This window comes from Acromyrmex echinatior, chromosome 14 (genome assembly GCF_024713525.1).
Source record: "Acromyrmex echinatior isolate Ae372 chromosome 14, ASM2471352v2, whole genome shotgun sequence".
Taxonomy (NCBI): Eukaryota; Metazoa; Arthropoda; class Insecta; order Hymenoptera; family Formicidae; genus Acromyrmex; species Acromyrmex echinatior.
Window position 1 is genome coordinate 2,170,824 of NC_141865.1, and position 17,806 is coordinate 2,188,629.

The following is a 17,806-nucleotide window of genomic DNA, read 5'->3' on the forward strand; positions in this document are numbered from 1 at the left end:
ATTAATACAGTCGTATATTCCCTTAAAGTCCGTCCTTAATACTTATATCGCGCTTTTATAGTTACAGGGATACAGAAAAATAATACCGCGCGGCTGTGGTGGAATGTTCTTTTTTTAAGTCGTATATAATATACATATATATGTATAATATTTATATAAAAGAGGCGCGAGAGCCTTAATTAATTAATTACAAGCTAGCGCCGCCGCCCGTTTTATTTACACCGCAAAAATTAAGCGAATTTTAAGAAAAAGACGTACAAAAATCCATTATGCGAAATTGAATCATTAATCTTTGAAGTCACAACTCGATACGAATGTAACGCAAATCTTTTTGCACTTGCATAGTCGCCAGAACGCAAATTTTCTTAAAATTTTATAAAAGTCCTAAACTTGTAATGTTTTGCTTCATATTTTTAATTTCGTATTTTGCATTACTTTACTTGTCAATATTCATAGAAAAATTCATAAAAATAGAAGAAAATATTAAATATTTAAAAATATTTTGCCATTTGACGAACTGAATGGTTATAGCATATGTTTTAATAAATCGGAAGTACAAAAAATAGCCCCAGTTGTCTACTAACCAACTCAAACTTTTTCGAAATCAAATTAGAATACAAAGGGATGAAAAAGCACTGTCGAAAAGCGTTATGTTAGACAACTTCAACAAAATGTTGAAAAATATCTACTTAAAAATAGTACGATTAAAGTGTTAGCCGATTTTTAACTATAAAAACTAAGATTCTTATTTCGCAAAAGAGAATTTTCGTGAATCCCCCTCCGAATTCGCCTATCTTTCGCGGGGTTTTTCGTAATTATTAGGATTAATCGTAGCTTTACTTACAATCCTACCTGCCGATCAATTTTACACGCACGAGCTGCACTATGTAGATCCTTGGTCCATTTTTGACGCATACGTTTATTTACAAGGGCGGTGATTCGCCTCATCGCAAAAATTACAAGTCAACCGCGCGATCGGAGATTTGTGAAGCTTACCAAGAAAATTTTTCTGCTTTATCCTTTTGTAAAATATAAAATATAAATACAAAAATTTATAAATAAAATTAAAAAAAAAATATATATATAAAAGATGTAAAAATATGTCTCGTAATGAAAAATAGTTGATGGTAAAGAATAATAAATAAATTCTTAATAATTAGATATATAATATTACTCGTAATTTGTAAGTTTTAGACAAGCATAAAGAAAAACAAAGAGTTAGATAACTAAATAAAAAGAATACATACAAGTTCGTAAAACAAATCTGTCTCCAAAAATTTTCTGGTTTAAAAATTTTTAAATTACTAAAAACATTTACAATGTCTCTTTCGAATAAATAAAATATTATCTATTATTATTTATAAAGTGCCAAACTTTCATTGGCACTGTCATTGTAATAATCTTTTCAAACTTTCGATATCTTGGAAACTGTTATGCCAATTAAATTAAAAGAAAGTTCGAGAACATAGTTCTATTCAAAGAGTAATTCTTTGAAATTCTATCCCCTCCTTACTTGCTTATAATTCAAAAATTATAAGATTCTGTGTTGATTTATTGGATTATTATAAACTCTCTATTTGATTTCTATAATTGATAGAGACATTGCGCAACTCTTAAATTGTGTACAATAAATTCAAAACTTTTGCCATGTGCAAACATATGATACATAAAATTAAAAGGTTTATTTGAACGCGCAATTTGCCCGTGATTTTTGGCAACAACAACCACAATCGGAATGAAACTACCCTCTTTTTCCCTCTTTCTCACTGTCTTCTTCTCTTGCCTCCGCGAGGGAAGGCGAGACATTCCACCTCGCCGTGATCGGTATGGAATTATCGAAAGTTCTCAATTTATTTATCTCCATCATGTGTATACGTGTATATGTATATGATCGTTTATATGCATTTTGTGTACATCGTACGTGTATGTATGTGTGTATGTGTATATGTCTGTTGCATGCTATTATCTGTATATAACACATTTACAATAATAACAATACGTTGCTCGTCAATGACGATCCACCTTAACTCGCGTATGTATACGTTTATATTTATAATATTTATATATATAATCCGAAAAAAAGTTTAATAGGGCTATCGATCACCTCACACACACGCACGCGCACATATACGCCACACACACACTCACACACACACACAAACACACACACACAAAATACACACACACACACCAACTTCCTTTCTGTTTCATTCTCTTCTATTCATTCTCTTCATTCTTTCTTCACTCGATCATCGCATATCACAAAGTTTCCAAATGTATAATTTGGATTAAATGCTGGAGCAATAGCAATGACAATCATAGTAATCGGTATGATGATGCTTGAAAATGACGTTTTTACAGTCATGGTTGCAACTCGCACATATACGTGTTATATGTTAGTGTATAATGTATAACCCGGCGAAATGCAAAATTTGGCAAAGCGTCACCGTGGACGTTGCACAGTCCTTTCAACTACTTTGTAAAAAAAAAGTATAAGAATTATGAGATTAAAAGAACAAATTAATAATAATTAGCATATATATGTATATATATAGAAATATTATATGTGGAAGAAGATAAACATGTGTGTGAAAAAATTTTTGTCTCTAATAATCTCAATCGCAAATTTTTTTGTATCTATTGAATTTTAGCACTTTCCTATTCAATATATTTCCTCGAAATTCTTTTGTCGTTAAACCGATCGTTTAAACCGAATAATAAAACAAGCGCTTTTGCACTTTTGTTCAAATCGACATAATCGTATTTAAGCATAATTTCAAAAATTTGTGCGAAATTAATTGTAAGACAATTTATATAATAAAATAGAATATATATATATGCGCGTATATATACACTACCCCCGAAATTTTTCCGCATATTGCCATTTCTCATTATTTTAAGTATATTTAAATAAATAAGCATTATATTTTAAAAACAATGATTTACTAATTACAGCTGTATTTGTTCTGCAGTATGATACAATCTTTGATTTTGCATATCTGTCTTTTTCACAATTAGTGCTGCAGTAAGTTTAAAGCTTCAAAAATTTCGTTATCATGTTCAGAAATTTTTCAAGGGTAGTATACATACATGTGCGATAAGTAGAGTAAAATAGAAATTGAAACTTGTATGATTTTCCGCTGTTACACATAGATATGGAGAAAAAGCATTCCATTTTCACGTAATGGTAACACCGGAATAATACAGTTTCAATCCCCAGAACAAAATCGTCAAATTATTTCGCGCAAATGTCTCGCATATCTGTCTCTTTCACACTGCCTCTCTTCTATTCTCTCACATTCTCTTACGCTGTCGTCGCAAATATATATACAGACTTCGAAATTGATCAAGAATTCTAATATTCGTGCCTCCCTATCTCTCGTTCTCTTTCACGCCGTTATAAAAAATTGATTCGTTTCGCCTTAAATCGTTAACACTTTCCTTCCGCTTCCTCTGCCTCAGACCTCCCCTTCCCTCCTATCCGATGAGGAATTAATCATCTGGATACCAACCGAAATACTCACAATAATTTCTTGCAAAATTGCGTGCATCTCATATTTTGTTGTAGGTTAAAATTTTGTAATATTTGGCATTATCAAAATATAATGTAAAATTTATTTTATTTAAAATTAAAATTTTATATTACAATCTTGAATATTAGAAAAAGAAATTTTTAATGTCGTATTTAAACATATGAATTTCGATATTAAATTATTGTATAAGATTAGTTATCAATATTATATTATTATTTTAATTAAATAATTAATACTGCGCTACATAATATTAAAATTAGTTTTAAAACAATTAGAATTGCCAAAATAAAATACAGTAATTAAATGGTGATTAAGATAATTAAAAATTTTGTATTATAATATTAAATTAAATTATTAAAATTATTTTATAGAAGAAGAAATAATAAATTTAATATATATATATATATATATATATACATATATATTTATATATTAAAATATAATTTTATTATTATTAATTACATGAAAGTAATTAAAAATAATGTCAGTTAAACTAAACGTCAAGTTAAAATGTCGTAATAAAAATTTGGCAAATATTATGTCACATGCTTTAATACATTATAATTTCATAATATATACATATGTTTTGCTTTATTTCTATTTTAAATAATTTAATTATAAATTATACTTTACAATATGAAATCCATGTAATTGTTCGAATACTTGATGTAAAAATTCATCGTATTTAAGACGTCTTTTGTAATTCCATTAAATACTAATATATAATAAAAATTAATCAAATCTTTTGATTTTTTGAAATGTTATTTTATCAATGTATGGTTAAAAAAAATTATATATGATACATAATAAAAATAAAAACACTTCTTTTGATTTTCGAAATTTTATTTTATCGATATATGGATCATAATTGTGCCAAAAACTATAAAACATTCATTTAAAACATTTATCTGTCCAATAATTATTTAAAGTTATTTTTATAATTTAAAAATACTATAAAACAAGAAAAAATGTTGTGAATGTTTTGATAAGAAAATTATGTATGTATTTCTTAATTTCGCTTTTTTTTTTACAAATATGCCAAATTGAAATTCGCGAATGTTTCGGACGATCGAGCGAGTATTTAATTGATATCCATATAATGAACGTTCATCGATCGTTCCTGCAGGAAGGCTCGCGGCCATCGTCATTACGGCCGTCGCGGTGCTACGAAAAATATTTCCAAGGTCAAGCCATCACAGACAATAGTTCCGGATGTCGGAGGTGCGGGGGACTATATCGTGCAGAGACGAAAGACGTGCGCACTTTCAAGGTTCTCCCTAAAGTTAGCTTACTAAAGTCGCTCTTACAATGTTAACAAGACTTGATCCTATTTACAACTGGCTCTCCTCTTCCATTATCCTGTTAACACCTCGAGGAGATGGATGCTAACCGTGCCAAACTCTGCGAGATTCCAAACAATCCATGGAGCATCTATTCGTCATCGTCACGGGACATCTAAGACCCGCGTATATATTTACACTCCGTCGGCGATTCAGAGTTCTGGGCTCCCTCAAGGCCCGCTGGGCCCCAGCCAGCTCACATCGGGAGCCACTCACTACGCTGGGACTTAATAATGTTAAGGCATCGTCGTGCGTATCGACGAACACGAGTTCCTCTCTAACGTTCGTTGGCAGTAGCGAAAATGTCGGTCGGGATCCATCACCTTCACCCGCTCGATCCAGGCACTATCAAACCCCCATATACCCGAACGCACCATCATATCACTCTTAATAACGCAGAACGATCGAAAAATGATCGTGGAATTTTTAAAGTTAGAAAAATTCGGAAACTCTAGAACTTCGAAGGTAGAACTTGAGTTTGTGAAATTTTAGAAGCTCGGTGATTCGAATAGTGTCATGGAAGCGCAGAGAGTTTTTAAATAATAAGATTATCTTCAAGTTTGCGGTCCACAATTTTGCAACTAGGATAACGCAAATCTGATGATCCTCGAAACTCGATGAGATTATTAAATATTGATCGAGGGCTAACAAAACGTTTATTTTTCCTTTAGTTTTATCGAAGAGATGAATTATCCTTCTATCTTTTTTAGTTTGTTTAGAAATTCAAGATTTTTCGTATGAGATTTCTTTCCATTTCTTTGTTTTTACAATGAAGGAACACATTTATTAATTTTTTCTTTCATTTCTTCTTGAAAACTGAAGAAACAATCTTTTTTCTGATATTTCTTCCAGCTAGAATTAGGGAAAATTTTTATTGACTTTCTTCCAATTTCTTCAGGAATTCCCAAAAAATTCATTACATTTAGCTTTCTCAACAATTCTGCGTTTAATTTCTCCAAAAAATAAAAAAAATTTCCATATTTTTTGAAGATATTTCTTAAAGATTCGACAAATATTTTTTCTGACTTGTTATTAAAGAACCTTCTTCTGCAGCTTCGTACAATTAAGACTTTCGACGATTTTGAAGATTTTAAACTGTGGTTAACAAAAAAGTCTTTTTTCATTCAGCTCCGATCAACCTTATGGCTTCAGTCGCGTCTTTGGGAGTCTACGAAGAGCGTCGTCAGAACGAGCGTGGCGAATGGTAATGGTATAATATTGTAATGATGCGTGCGACGATGAGGAGCGTAAAGTCGGGGGACGAGCGGAATAATTTCACGCTCGACTGTGAACCGCGGCTCCGTATGTCATACTGGCTCCTCTCGCTTGAAATTGATGTTCTGGGAGGCGCAAAAGTCACGGGTGAACGGCACGCAATTGAACAGTTTGCACACTTCACACTCGTACACCGGTACGTTGTAAAAGAGGGCGAGTAACAAGGCGAACAAGCCCACAATCAGAATCATGCAGACCCAAATCAGTAAGATCTTCCGTCTACGGTCGTAATGGCCAAACGAGATAAAGGGCATCAGCGCGTAGGCCGCCAAAAAGCCGAAGATAAAGCCAAATAGATGCGCATAATTATCTATCCATGGCAGGATACCCAGCGTCAATAGTCCCAACAGAATCAGGATCAGCTTAGATAATGTGCGACGCGGGTGCTTCAGCATTGGCCAGCAATGCAGCACTTCGACCACCAACGTGGCAAGCAGAGCGAAATGTGCGCCGGCTGGACCAACCTGTAAACAAAATGAATAATATTAACGACATATGTACAACGTTATTGATACATCTATCTAAAAAAATGATAAACTTCCACAAATAGGCATTAATCGATTTAATAAACTTTTATGTTTCATACATAGAAAGAAATAAGAGAAAAGGAAAGGCAAGAGAGAAATAGAGAGAAAGAGAGAGAGAGAGAGAGAGAGAGAGAGAGAGAGAGAGAGAGAGAGAGAGAGATTTTATAGCAATATCTCAATATTAAAATTGCCCATAAATTGTTAATTGTTATTGTTATCTAATAAATCCAAAAACAATCGGAAAAGTATTGCAATCTTTTAGTTGATAAGTGTGTGTGTGTGTGTGTGTGTGTGTGTGTGTGTGTGTGTGTGTGTGTGTGTGTGTGTGTGTGTGTGTGTGTGTGTGTGTGTGTGTGTGTGTGTGTGTGTGTGTGTGTGTGTGTGTGTGTGTGTGTGTGTGTGTGTGTGTGTGTGTGTGTGTGTGTGCGCGCACAATATATATATATGGGAAAATCAGGGGATTGTGTACACTTAAGAGGAATTCGATGCTGTGATGTGATTTTTTTAAATTGAAGTTAATATAAACACGGAAATACAAACTACAAACATTCTTCTATCGATATGCATATTAAACCATTCTCCATTTGATAATATAGTATTTCATAAAAAGTAAAAAAAAAAAAAGCGAAAAAATTTTTTGCGCATCGGTAATTGTGCGCAAAGCAAAAATCGTAAGAAATTAATATAAAGTTAATAAAATAAATATTTCATGGAAAAAGTTTCATGGAATATTGATAAAATAATGAAAAAATGTATTATTATACCAATGTTAATATAAAATTTATATAAACTTTGAAGAAATAATAAAAATTGGAAAAAATTAATTATTTAAATCAAAATATGTAATTCTCAGCTTCATTGCATTCTTCATGGACTCATTCAGAACGCAGGCAGCAATGAAACCATCCAATCGATATAAACTAAAAGTAACATAATATCAGTATTATAATTTCGCATCCTACAATGTAACTTCTAAGAACATACAAAAATCAATAAAAAAATCAGAATGACATCAAAATTTTTTCAAAATGACTTTATTTTGATGCTTAAAATTACCAAACAAATTTTGTAACAAAAAAATCATCTTGAAATCAAAGTATGTCATTTTGACTTTCTCTCGACTTAGTGTGTTCTTTGGGTTATTATGTAACACTATGAGTTATTAAATTTATATTGTGAAATACGAAATTATAACATTGATATTATATTACTTTTAGTTTGTCGACTGGGCAGAGTATCTTTCGAATTCTTCGCAAATAGTGCAGTTTTCATTGAGAAGAAACTTCGAATTGTCAATGCGTACAATTTTCCACCGCGGATTGATTTGATAACAAAAACGATTACTCAAAGACTTTTTAATTTAATTCAATGAATAATATCTCAAACGTATACAGTAATATACTTTAGTAAGATATGTACGATTAAATAAACAAAATAAGAATACAAACTTACCATCTTATTTTTTAGATGTTCAAAATTATTATTAAAATATGTAATTTCACCTTTTTTCACTTTTGCCGTTAACTACATTTTCAAATTATATAATTATGGTTACATTTGAAAAAAAATTACGTCTAGCCGAGAAATTTCGCCGTGGTAGCAACTTCATTTATCGCAAAAATTCTAAACTAAAATGCGCATAGTTACCCCACTTTCTCCTAATGTATATATTGTGTATACAATATATATGTATTAATAGTATATTATTTAATTAATGAATTAGTAAATAATATAGGGTAGGATCAGGTATTATGAGCACCTTAAGGAAACATTTTGATATATCTAGCATACTGAAAAATAAAAAAATTTTATGCATATCATTTGATAGATTTGTTGATATTTTATATATCTTAATATTGAAATTAATTATTTTAATGCAAATGTTGAAATGATATCAGATGCTCTTATTACTCGCTCAGTGCTCATATTATCCTCTGGATAAGCTAATATGCGCATCCTTAGGGGTGATATGAGCCACAAGAAATTTTTTATAAGAAATTATGCAGAAATAAAAGATTAAAAAAAAAATATATATATATATATATATATAATATTTTATTAAAACAAATGCCAATCAAATGTTTGTTTAATATAATCAAAAAATAATGTTACATTTACAAATATTTAGTAAGTATTACTAAATGGTAACAGTTTGGTAATACTTATTAAATATTTGTAAAAGTAACATTATTTTTAGTTATATTAACCAAATGTTTGTTTGGCATTATTTCACCATATATTTAATAGCTATTAGCAAACCTCTAAGGTCAACCACTGCTAAAAAAATGTACACTAATATACATTGCAATATGATTGCTAATTATAACAATACAATACACTTTATATTGTCAAATATTATTAACGTATTGCTATGTATTACTATGTATTGTTAGCATATTGCTAGCGTATTTCTAGTACTGCTATTGCTTACATTGTCTGTTTTATATGTATACTGTAATATATTTTTAAAAAAATGTGAAGAAATTCACTGATTGCCAAAGTGGTTGACCCCTCGCCAGATTCTTTTTTTTGTGTACGGTAAGGAATAATAAAGATGTTCATAATATCCGATCATGCATATCTATCCGAAAAACTACCGTGTCTAAATCAATAATGATCTCGGGGCTTTACGAAATTAGATATAAATCAATATTGTTTACAAATATTAACATACAGAACAAAATATCTTATCTCAATATAGATTGGGAATCTTATGAAGTTAGAGGAAAAAACGTAAGAAATAAACGTAAAAATAAGTACTTACTTATTTAATATGATAAATATCCGAACCTTATGAAGTTAAAGAAAAAAACGCAAGAAATAAAAAATAACGTACTTATTTAATATGATAAATATCCGAACCTTATGAAGTTAAAAGAAAAAATGCAAGAAATAAAAAATAACGTACTTACTTATTTAATATGATGAATATCCGAAGTACATAAATTTAGATCAAATCTTCACAGCATATTGAAATGTCGCGAAGACAGATCTTTTTATAATAGCTGGCACTACTAGTACCAATCGTTACAGAAAAATAAAGGATGCTCATACTACCTGTAGTGCTCATAATACCTGATCCTACCCTATATACCGGATGTTTCAGATCATCCGTACTATCCTTTTATCTTCGCAAAATAAGGTCCAATTGTAAAAGTATTTAGACAGAAGTTGTAGAATTTAAAAGGATCTATTTACTAAGGATCTTATCAGTTTGACTTTAGGTAGTGCAGCCAAGATCAGATCAAGATCACATAGATTTTTTAATATGGAACACTCTATTTTTTATTTCAGAATCTAATAACCGATGTCGAGAGTTTTCCAAAAATTATAATAAAGTTATTTTTCATAGAGTACTTTTCGAGTTATAAGCCTCGAAAATTATCGCCGGCATTAGCATTACGTAAGATGTCCGATCAACGGCTAAAATCTCTTGAATATTGTTCAGGATCATGTCCTGGATAACAGTCCTGGATAAAAGGGGAGAAAAGAGAAACAGAATAGATTAAAAACCGGAAAAAGAACAAAAAAAACAGAAAACCGGAAATAACTTTATCGGTTTGATTATAATTTCGGTATTATAAATTTCATGGGGAATTTGGTTTCGGTTTCACTTTTGGTTCATCTAAAAAAAGAATTGGAATGGTTTTCTGTTTCGATTCCAATTTGGTCCGGATCCCTGATATAAATGATATGTAAATCATATGTGTGCAAGTCCTATTGAGTCGACAAAACGCGATGACTATAGGATCTTTTTAATGTCCACGTCATAATATACAGATATCAAGATATATTCAGATATATTAAGTGGAAAAGAGATAAGGAAGGTAATTTTCTAACTTTCTTCTCTAATGACTCGTAGACGAATATCATGTCCGCATTTAACAAAAATACATTCTGTTTCAAGTCATCTTCATCTACGATAGTTTAAGTACTTACTTCTGCCCTATAAGGGACAAATATTGCGCTGGCTAAATTCCCAGCAAGAGCACCAATAAAATAGATCAAAGCGATGCGCAACGAGCCTGTCAGTTTTTCCAAATCTCTCATCAGGAAGTATTGGATCAGCAACGTAATTATCAAATGGACGATTCTGAAAAAATCAATTTATATTGAAATAAATACATCAAGAGTTCTTGCTTTTTAAATTAATTTATTCGGACTAATCAGTTCATTTTATTATGTTTTAATAGGAAAATAAATGTTTTTTAATTGAATTAATGGCAAATTGATTTTACTTAGTGGGATGAATTTAATGAAATAAACTTCTAAAAAGAAATTTTTTTTGTTATTAATTAATATGAAATCAATCGCATATAAATTTTACGATTAAATAAACGCATAAAATTAATGCATTTTATATCTTCAAGATAAATTTCATAAAATGCAATTTGTCATCAATTATTACCCGGCATGAAGAAAAATGGTGGTAAAGAGTCTGTAGAACTGGTCTGGCCATTCTGGATGCAGGAACGGTATCATTCCGCAGACATCGTGCAAACACTCCACCTGGGAGCACAGGGACGCTTCCTCGTGAAAGTAACCGTGGACAAAATCGCAGTACTCTTTCGTGGTGATCCGACACATCCCGTGAATCCCGATACAACAAGGGTGACCGATTACCTCGCACACCATGTGCTCCGCCATCTTATCCTTGTAACGACCGATCGGAAAATTGGCGTTGCCCCGTTGACCCCCGTTTTTACTGACAAAAATTTTTGAATATTTTTCTTTTTTGCAACCATTTTAATCATTGTAAATAACAGTTTTAACAAGCTTAGCTTATTTCCGCAAATGGTTTTGTTTCGTGTGAAAGTATTTTATCATTTGTACTTTGGAAAATTCACGAATGAATAACTTGGAAGATTGAAGAAAACTCACCTGAAACGTTGGTTAAAGGGATTGGTTTTCCGACAAATTGGCCACTTGGTGATGTCGTCTGGCCACTCGTAAGGTGCGATACTTGCTGGGGCATCGCAAAACTTAGGATCCAGCCCACAAACTGATCCACTAATGCGACCGCCAGGCCCACTGTCTCCAGGTCCCCACTTCTTCCAGGTTGATATTGTATTCTGCGAGGGCGAACATAATTGCAATTAATTTAATTGCTAGCGAAGAGAGAATTTCTAAGACTTTGTAATATCATTGTGGATATTTCAGCAAAAGATAATAGTGCTAGCAATTATAAAAGTGACAATTACGCAAGTTTTATATCAAAATCAATTAAAAGAAATAAATCTATTTTTGATCAAAGCGGATCTTAGTGCTTAAATATTTTATAGTAAATTTATATACATATCCAATTCCACAAACTGCGCATTGAAATCTTTTTCGATCTTAAAATGCAAACATAAAAAGAACTAGAGTAAAAACATCACATTTAAATTAATTAGCAAATATTGCCGAAGGCTCAGTGGTTAAACGGTAAGAATTCCTGCACGAAATATGAAAGAATGTGGATATAAATCTCAGCTGAGTTAATATTTTTTGAAATAAATTAAATTTACAGCTCTCTTAAGATGCTTAGATATTAATATTTTTCTAAGATGCTTATTATTAGTTTATAAAAAATTATTAAACTGCTTATCAATTTAATATATAATATTATTACTCTAGTTCTGTTCATGATTACGTTTCAAGACCAAAAAAGATTTTAGTGCGTGGTTTACAGAATTGGATATGTATATAAATTCACTTTGAAATACTATAATTCGAGAGTCAATGAACATTTTATCGTATGATTTCAGTAAACTTGATTTATCAATTTTTCATTATTTTTATGCTTAGAAATGCTAAAGCGATAGTCTGCCAGCTAGCAGGCGGGACAGGGGCCGATCAGAATAATAAAAAAAAATGATGTATTCATGTTATAGCAGCAAAATTGATTTTTGTTTTCTCCTTATTGTCCGTCAGCGTGCTGTCAAGACGCCACCTCCTCAAACATGTAAAAAAAATACAATTTATTGAAATAACACAATTAAAATAACACAGCATCACATTTTTTTACATGTTCGAGGAGGTGGCAGATTGGTATCATCCCGACAGTACTGACAGTCTACTATTTTATCACTTTTTATGTTATAAATAATAAGAAAATAAAAAATCAACTTTGCTATGACACAAATGCACTATTTTTTTTTTGACAGTAAAATGGCTCTCGTCGGCTCCTGTTCTAAAAAGTTGACGGCAGACTTTCGTTTTAGCAATTTTGAGCATAAAATGACGATAATCAAATAATAATAATAAATCAAATTTGCTGAAATGAAATGTAAAAAATGTTCACTGACTCGCGGGCTTAAGCATTAAATTTTAATCAAAAATAGGGTTTTTTTTTTAATTGATTTATGCCTGTATTCATAGTCAGACTTTATATATTTAAGGCTTAAATTTATCTTCAGATGCTCTACGAATTATTTCATTGGCTATTGAGTATCTAAAGATAAATTTAAGAAAGCCTTAAGTACAAGGTGTAATTATGAATAGCATTATTCTAGTTTGGTTTAATATAAATTGTAATTGTTTTTATATGTAAAATTATAATGTACACAGCTAAATAAACTATTTTATAGTTATTGCAATATAATTATAAAATGGTCTATGCAACACACTTATATGTGTACGTTAATTCTACATATAAAACTAGTATAATTGTCACCTTTATTTAGCTATCATTATATTTTTCTCTGAGTATAACAATCTTTTAGATTGAAACGTGCGTAAATTAATAACAAAATGTGCGCAACTTATTAACCAAATATAAAATATATAGCAAAAATTACATATATATTCATATATATAACACACTTTAAAGTTTTTAAGTGTTATATAATATATGTATATATGTATATACATATAAAACAAAATTTTTTTTCTTTCATTAAATTGAGACAACATTGACATACAATATATAAAGTTCGTGTTTATATTTGTTAAAAAAAAAAAGGATTCGCATCGATCTCATGTCTTCCGGTTAAACGGGCTGAAATTGAAGTACGTTGTTCAAATAAAATTCACAATGGAGGCTCACCAAATTTAGTACTTTTTTGAAACGTTTTAAAATGAAAACCTATGGTTATATATGTTTTTCATAAATTAAATATATGAATCTCTCCCACTCCCTCCTCCTCTCTCTCTCTCTCTCTTTCTCTCTCCTTCTCCCTCTCCCCTCCCACTCTCTATATATAAATATATATATGTACATACTCATATATACATATATATGTATGTATGTATATATATATATATATATATATATATATATATATATATATTTATTATAACGATTTATATTCATTCACATATATTCATTTCTTTATTTTACATCTCTATCTTTTTTTCAAACACATAACCTTTCCATAAAATAAATGCTTTGATAAATTGATAGCGTTGATTGCTATATTGAGATAAAAATGAGTATAGCAATCTGTAATTTTTTAATTACTGCGTTTCACATTACGCTCACGAGCATCGTTCTTGTTTAACATTTGATAAACAATAAGGATGGAATGATTCCATGAGCGTTAAGTGGAACGCAGCCATAGTGATACGTCGATGTCTTATAAATTATATAATTGTATTGTAAACCATACGTGTGTAAATTATATTTGACCGGTAAATAAAACAGTACTTAAAACAATACATAAAACAGCATTCATTTAAACGTCTTTGGACAGAAAAGTACTGAATTTGAAGAATCATATTGAGACTTTTGTTTGGGAAAACAATACTTCAATTTCAACTAGTTGAACCACACATTTCCATAAGATATATCTGTGCGAGGTCCTTTCAATTTCAAGTAATGAAAAATTGCGACGCTCACAATGCAATAAATTAAAAATATTTTCTTTTCTTTTTTTCACAAGTGCTTTTTCTGAAGCTAAAGAATCAAAGTAAAAATTACGTAGTTTACCATAGCAGTGGATCTCAGTCCCCGGACCTGTTAGGCGCGCATGGAAGAAAATTTTAATATTATGAACATACGTGGCCGTGAAGAGCTAGCGAAATGTTACAAGTGTTTAAAAAACCAGGAAACTTACAGAACAATCTGCTTTGCTGGATTGAACGCAGCCGGAATCGTCATTTCTAATGCAACAAGCAGTATCCCGTTCTCTTTCCCGCCATACATCGATCTCTTTTAGGATCTTGATATCACGACGCATACACGGTGCAAACTTGGCGCCAAGATGGATCAAATCTGCGGCCCTAGGACCCAGCCAGAAGTTCGCGGGTTCTTGATAGTCGACTTGTTGTAATGACAAACTTGTTACAAGAACCTGGACGCAATCAATTATTTTCTCAATCATACTCAACCCTCACTAACGCTACGTTGCGCATTAACAAATTATTAGGCTTGATTTAAATCTGGGATAAAACGCTTAATCTTATGTGTTCCGATTGCAAATGATCGACATTTTATATAAATAAAAATATACACATATTCTAAAAAATTTTTTAATTTGTAAAAAATTATAATAATTTGTGAAAAATTTAAATAAGAATTCTAAAAAAGTTTTTTCTGAAAAGATTAGGCATACATATAAAAAAATAAAAAAATAAATTTTGTCATAAATAAAAATTTAAAGCATTATTATAATTGTAATTTAAAGTGATCATTCACTTATTATTATATTCTACAAGGATTGAATAGCTTAACATAATTTGCTTTGATCCAGTGTAAATAAAAAGAAAACTTATCTTTTACTGTGCACATAAAACATTTGAATTTATTCTTAGCAAGATTAGTTTTTTAATAAACGTAACGAAAATAAAGTTTTAAAGAAATGAATAATAATCGTAAATAATTGTGATCAATTCTATTAGCTCACCAATCCAGATCGATGATTGAGATCCATCCCGACAGGACCAAATCCGTAACACGCCAGTGATATTATCAGAATCAATACTTGCACAGTAGTGATCCAGTACGTGAAATACGGTCGATGATCCTCGAAATTGTCTAACTGCTTCTTTATGTCCGGTTTGTGCGCAACGCTTTTCCGAAAAGATCGCCTGGAATAATAAAAGAAAAATTTAATAACTCACGAAGCTTTTAATATGTTTCGTTTGCTATGATCTCGAGTTAATGGACAAAACATTTTCTCTACAATAACGATATCCGTAATATGCAATATTTATACCACTTACAAATTTTATTATGAATTGATTGGTTGAATTGACGTTAATTCGATTAATCATTTTTTGCATAGTAATGATATGATATTTTATAATTACAATATTTTTTTATTATATTGTAAAGTAACACTCAGAGAAGAAAAAAGCGGTTTTCATATGATATTTATATAAGTCACAATTACATAAATTTTATACGTAGAATTAAAATACAAAAAAAAATTGAATAAACTATTTTATAAGGAGCATAAGTTTTCGTAACTTATTCATAGTTTTAATTACAATAATTATAAAATACATAGTTTATTCAATTATATACTTAATTCTACACAAAACTTGTATAGCTATCATTTATATAATTGCTACTACTGTTTTTTTTTCTAGATGTATAAAAAAATTATAATAATGACATAATTTAATTTAGAGGAAAAGATATAATAGATTAATTAATAAAATTTATTTTACTAATATATTTTACTAATATTCTGTCTAAAGTGTATACTTATAAAAACTAATGGATTTCACTTTTTCTTGGAACGCTTTACATTTTATAGTCTTATACAGTCAGTTAATTAGTTTTCAATTAAGATAGTGTAGCTCTCACAAGAGTTTAATTTATTTCAGACTTCGCAATAAGGAATGAAATATAAATGTACCCAAAGAAGCGACCGACAATGCCCATCCCGTATCGTCGCCGATTACTGTTGTCAAAGACACGATCGATCGTGCTACGGGAGATCCTCGTGGCCCCGGCTATCTCCCGGCTGCGAAGAGTCACCCCCTCCTCTTGTGGCACCCTTGTACCCTCCGCCGGAGGCGCATCGTACTTCGACCTGCTCCAACTTGTTTTTCTGTAATCTCTTTCTTGTTGTACATGTTTGCGCGTTTGTTGGTCAATGACAAATCTACTTTGCAAATTGCTTTGGTTTGAGTATGAAACGTTTTGTGATCATCCAAATCGTGTGTAGCCTTTGCAATGTCCAAATGTCAATAGCTCTTGGATTTTGAGAATTCAGAGGTAAACAAACTCTTAAAAATTTGAAACTTAAAGATACACTCTTAGAAATGTTTGCGATTTCACAACACTTTAACTATAAATTCAGTAAATTTTCGATACTTGTATACTGTTAAAAATATTTGTGAATTTACAATACCTCTACAATGCAGTAGATTACAAATCATGTTATGTTTTGTTGCGATTTCAAAATATTTATAAATTTATAATAGATATTTGCTATGATATCAAAAAGTAATTAATGATCAGTTATTATAGACTCAATATAGACACTTCTTATGTAGCGATGGGTCATTGTCGAGAGTCTATGCACTGCCGAAGATACACAAACCTGATTGCCCGTACAGAGTCATCGTATCATCGTTAGGTAATCAGTTGTACGCATTAGCTTCTTCATCAATCATTTCTTCGTTTAATGGCAAGAAAGGGCAGTCAGAAATATTCTAATAAAAACATAGATAAAATTTAATTGAATCTTTGTTCGTCTGACATTATATACATATGTGGCATCATTCGAATTTTACCATTGTCACAAGTAAGAGATGTTTTCATATCATATTAACAGTGATATTAATATGGATTTGATTTTAATTTATATTACATCTACATTATCTTTATATACATAAGTTCTTTAGAAAAATGTACATGCATATGTTTCACACATTTCATCTTCACAATTATTCTACTAAATTTATTAATTATTTGGACACTACACATCATCATTTTCTACATAACTCCAAAAAATTTTTACGCTTAAACATCATAACTTTCGACTGACAATGAGATTCTCTCTGTTTTAAATACTCGGATTGCTCTTTCTCGCCATTAAACGAAGAAATAGTGCTTTTACATTTAGATTCATGATATTATTACATCATCTTATGTTTGACTTAATAGAATAAGGTTGTTACTCTATGCGTTTATTTGGAGATGAGATGGTATTCAAGATATGACAAATTCGAGCGCTAATTTTATTATGCGTTAATT

At 30.6% G+C, this 17,806-nt stretch overlaps 1 protein-coding gene across 5 annotated transcripts in view; it reads right to left on the bottom strand.

Annotated features, from left to right (window-relative positions):
- Positions 1-94: 94 nt before the first annotated feature.
- Positions 95-17,806, bottom strand: part of rho-5 (rhomboid-5) — a 188,759-nt gene continuing 171,047 nt past the window's right edge. For 2 of the 5 annotated variants that reach the window (XM_087413345.1, XM_087413346.1), the window contains 8 exons: positions 16,461-16,655; positions 15,501-15,684; positions 14,712-14,948; positions 14,585-14,611; positions 11,557-11,747; positions 11,084-11,380; positions 10,615-10,768; positions 95-6,612 (listed from right to left, as the gene is read on the bottom strand). In XM_087413345.1, the coding sequence (XP_087269471.1) occupies positions 6,181-6,612; positions 10,615-10,768; positions 11,084-11,380; positions 11,557-11,747; positions 14,585-14,611; positions 14,712-14,948; positions 15,501-15,684; positions 16,461-16,655 (1,717 nt within the window). In that variant the 3' untranslated portion in view covers positions 95-6,180. The remainder of the gene's footprint in view (positions 6,613-10,614; positions 10,769-11,083; positions 11,381-11,556; positions 11,748-14,584; positions 14,612-14,711; positions 14,949-15,500; positions 15,685-16,460; positions 16,656-17,806) is intronic. The other 3 variants (XM_087413348.1, XM_087413347.1, XM_087413349.1) reach the window with 3 other exon arrangements.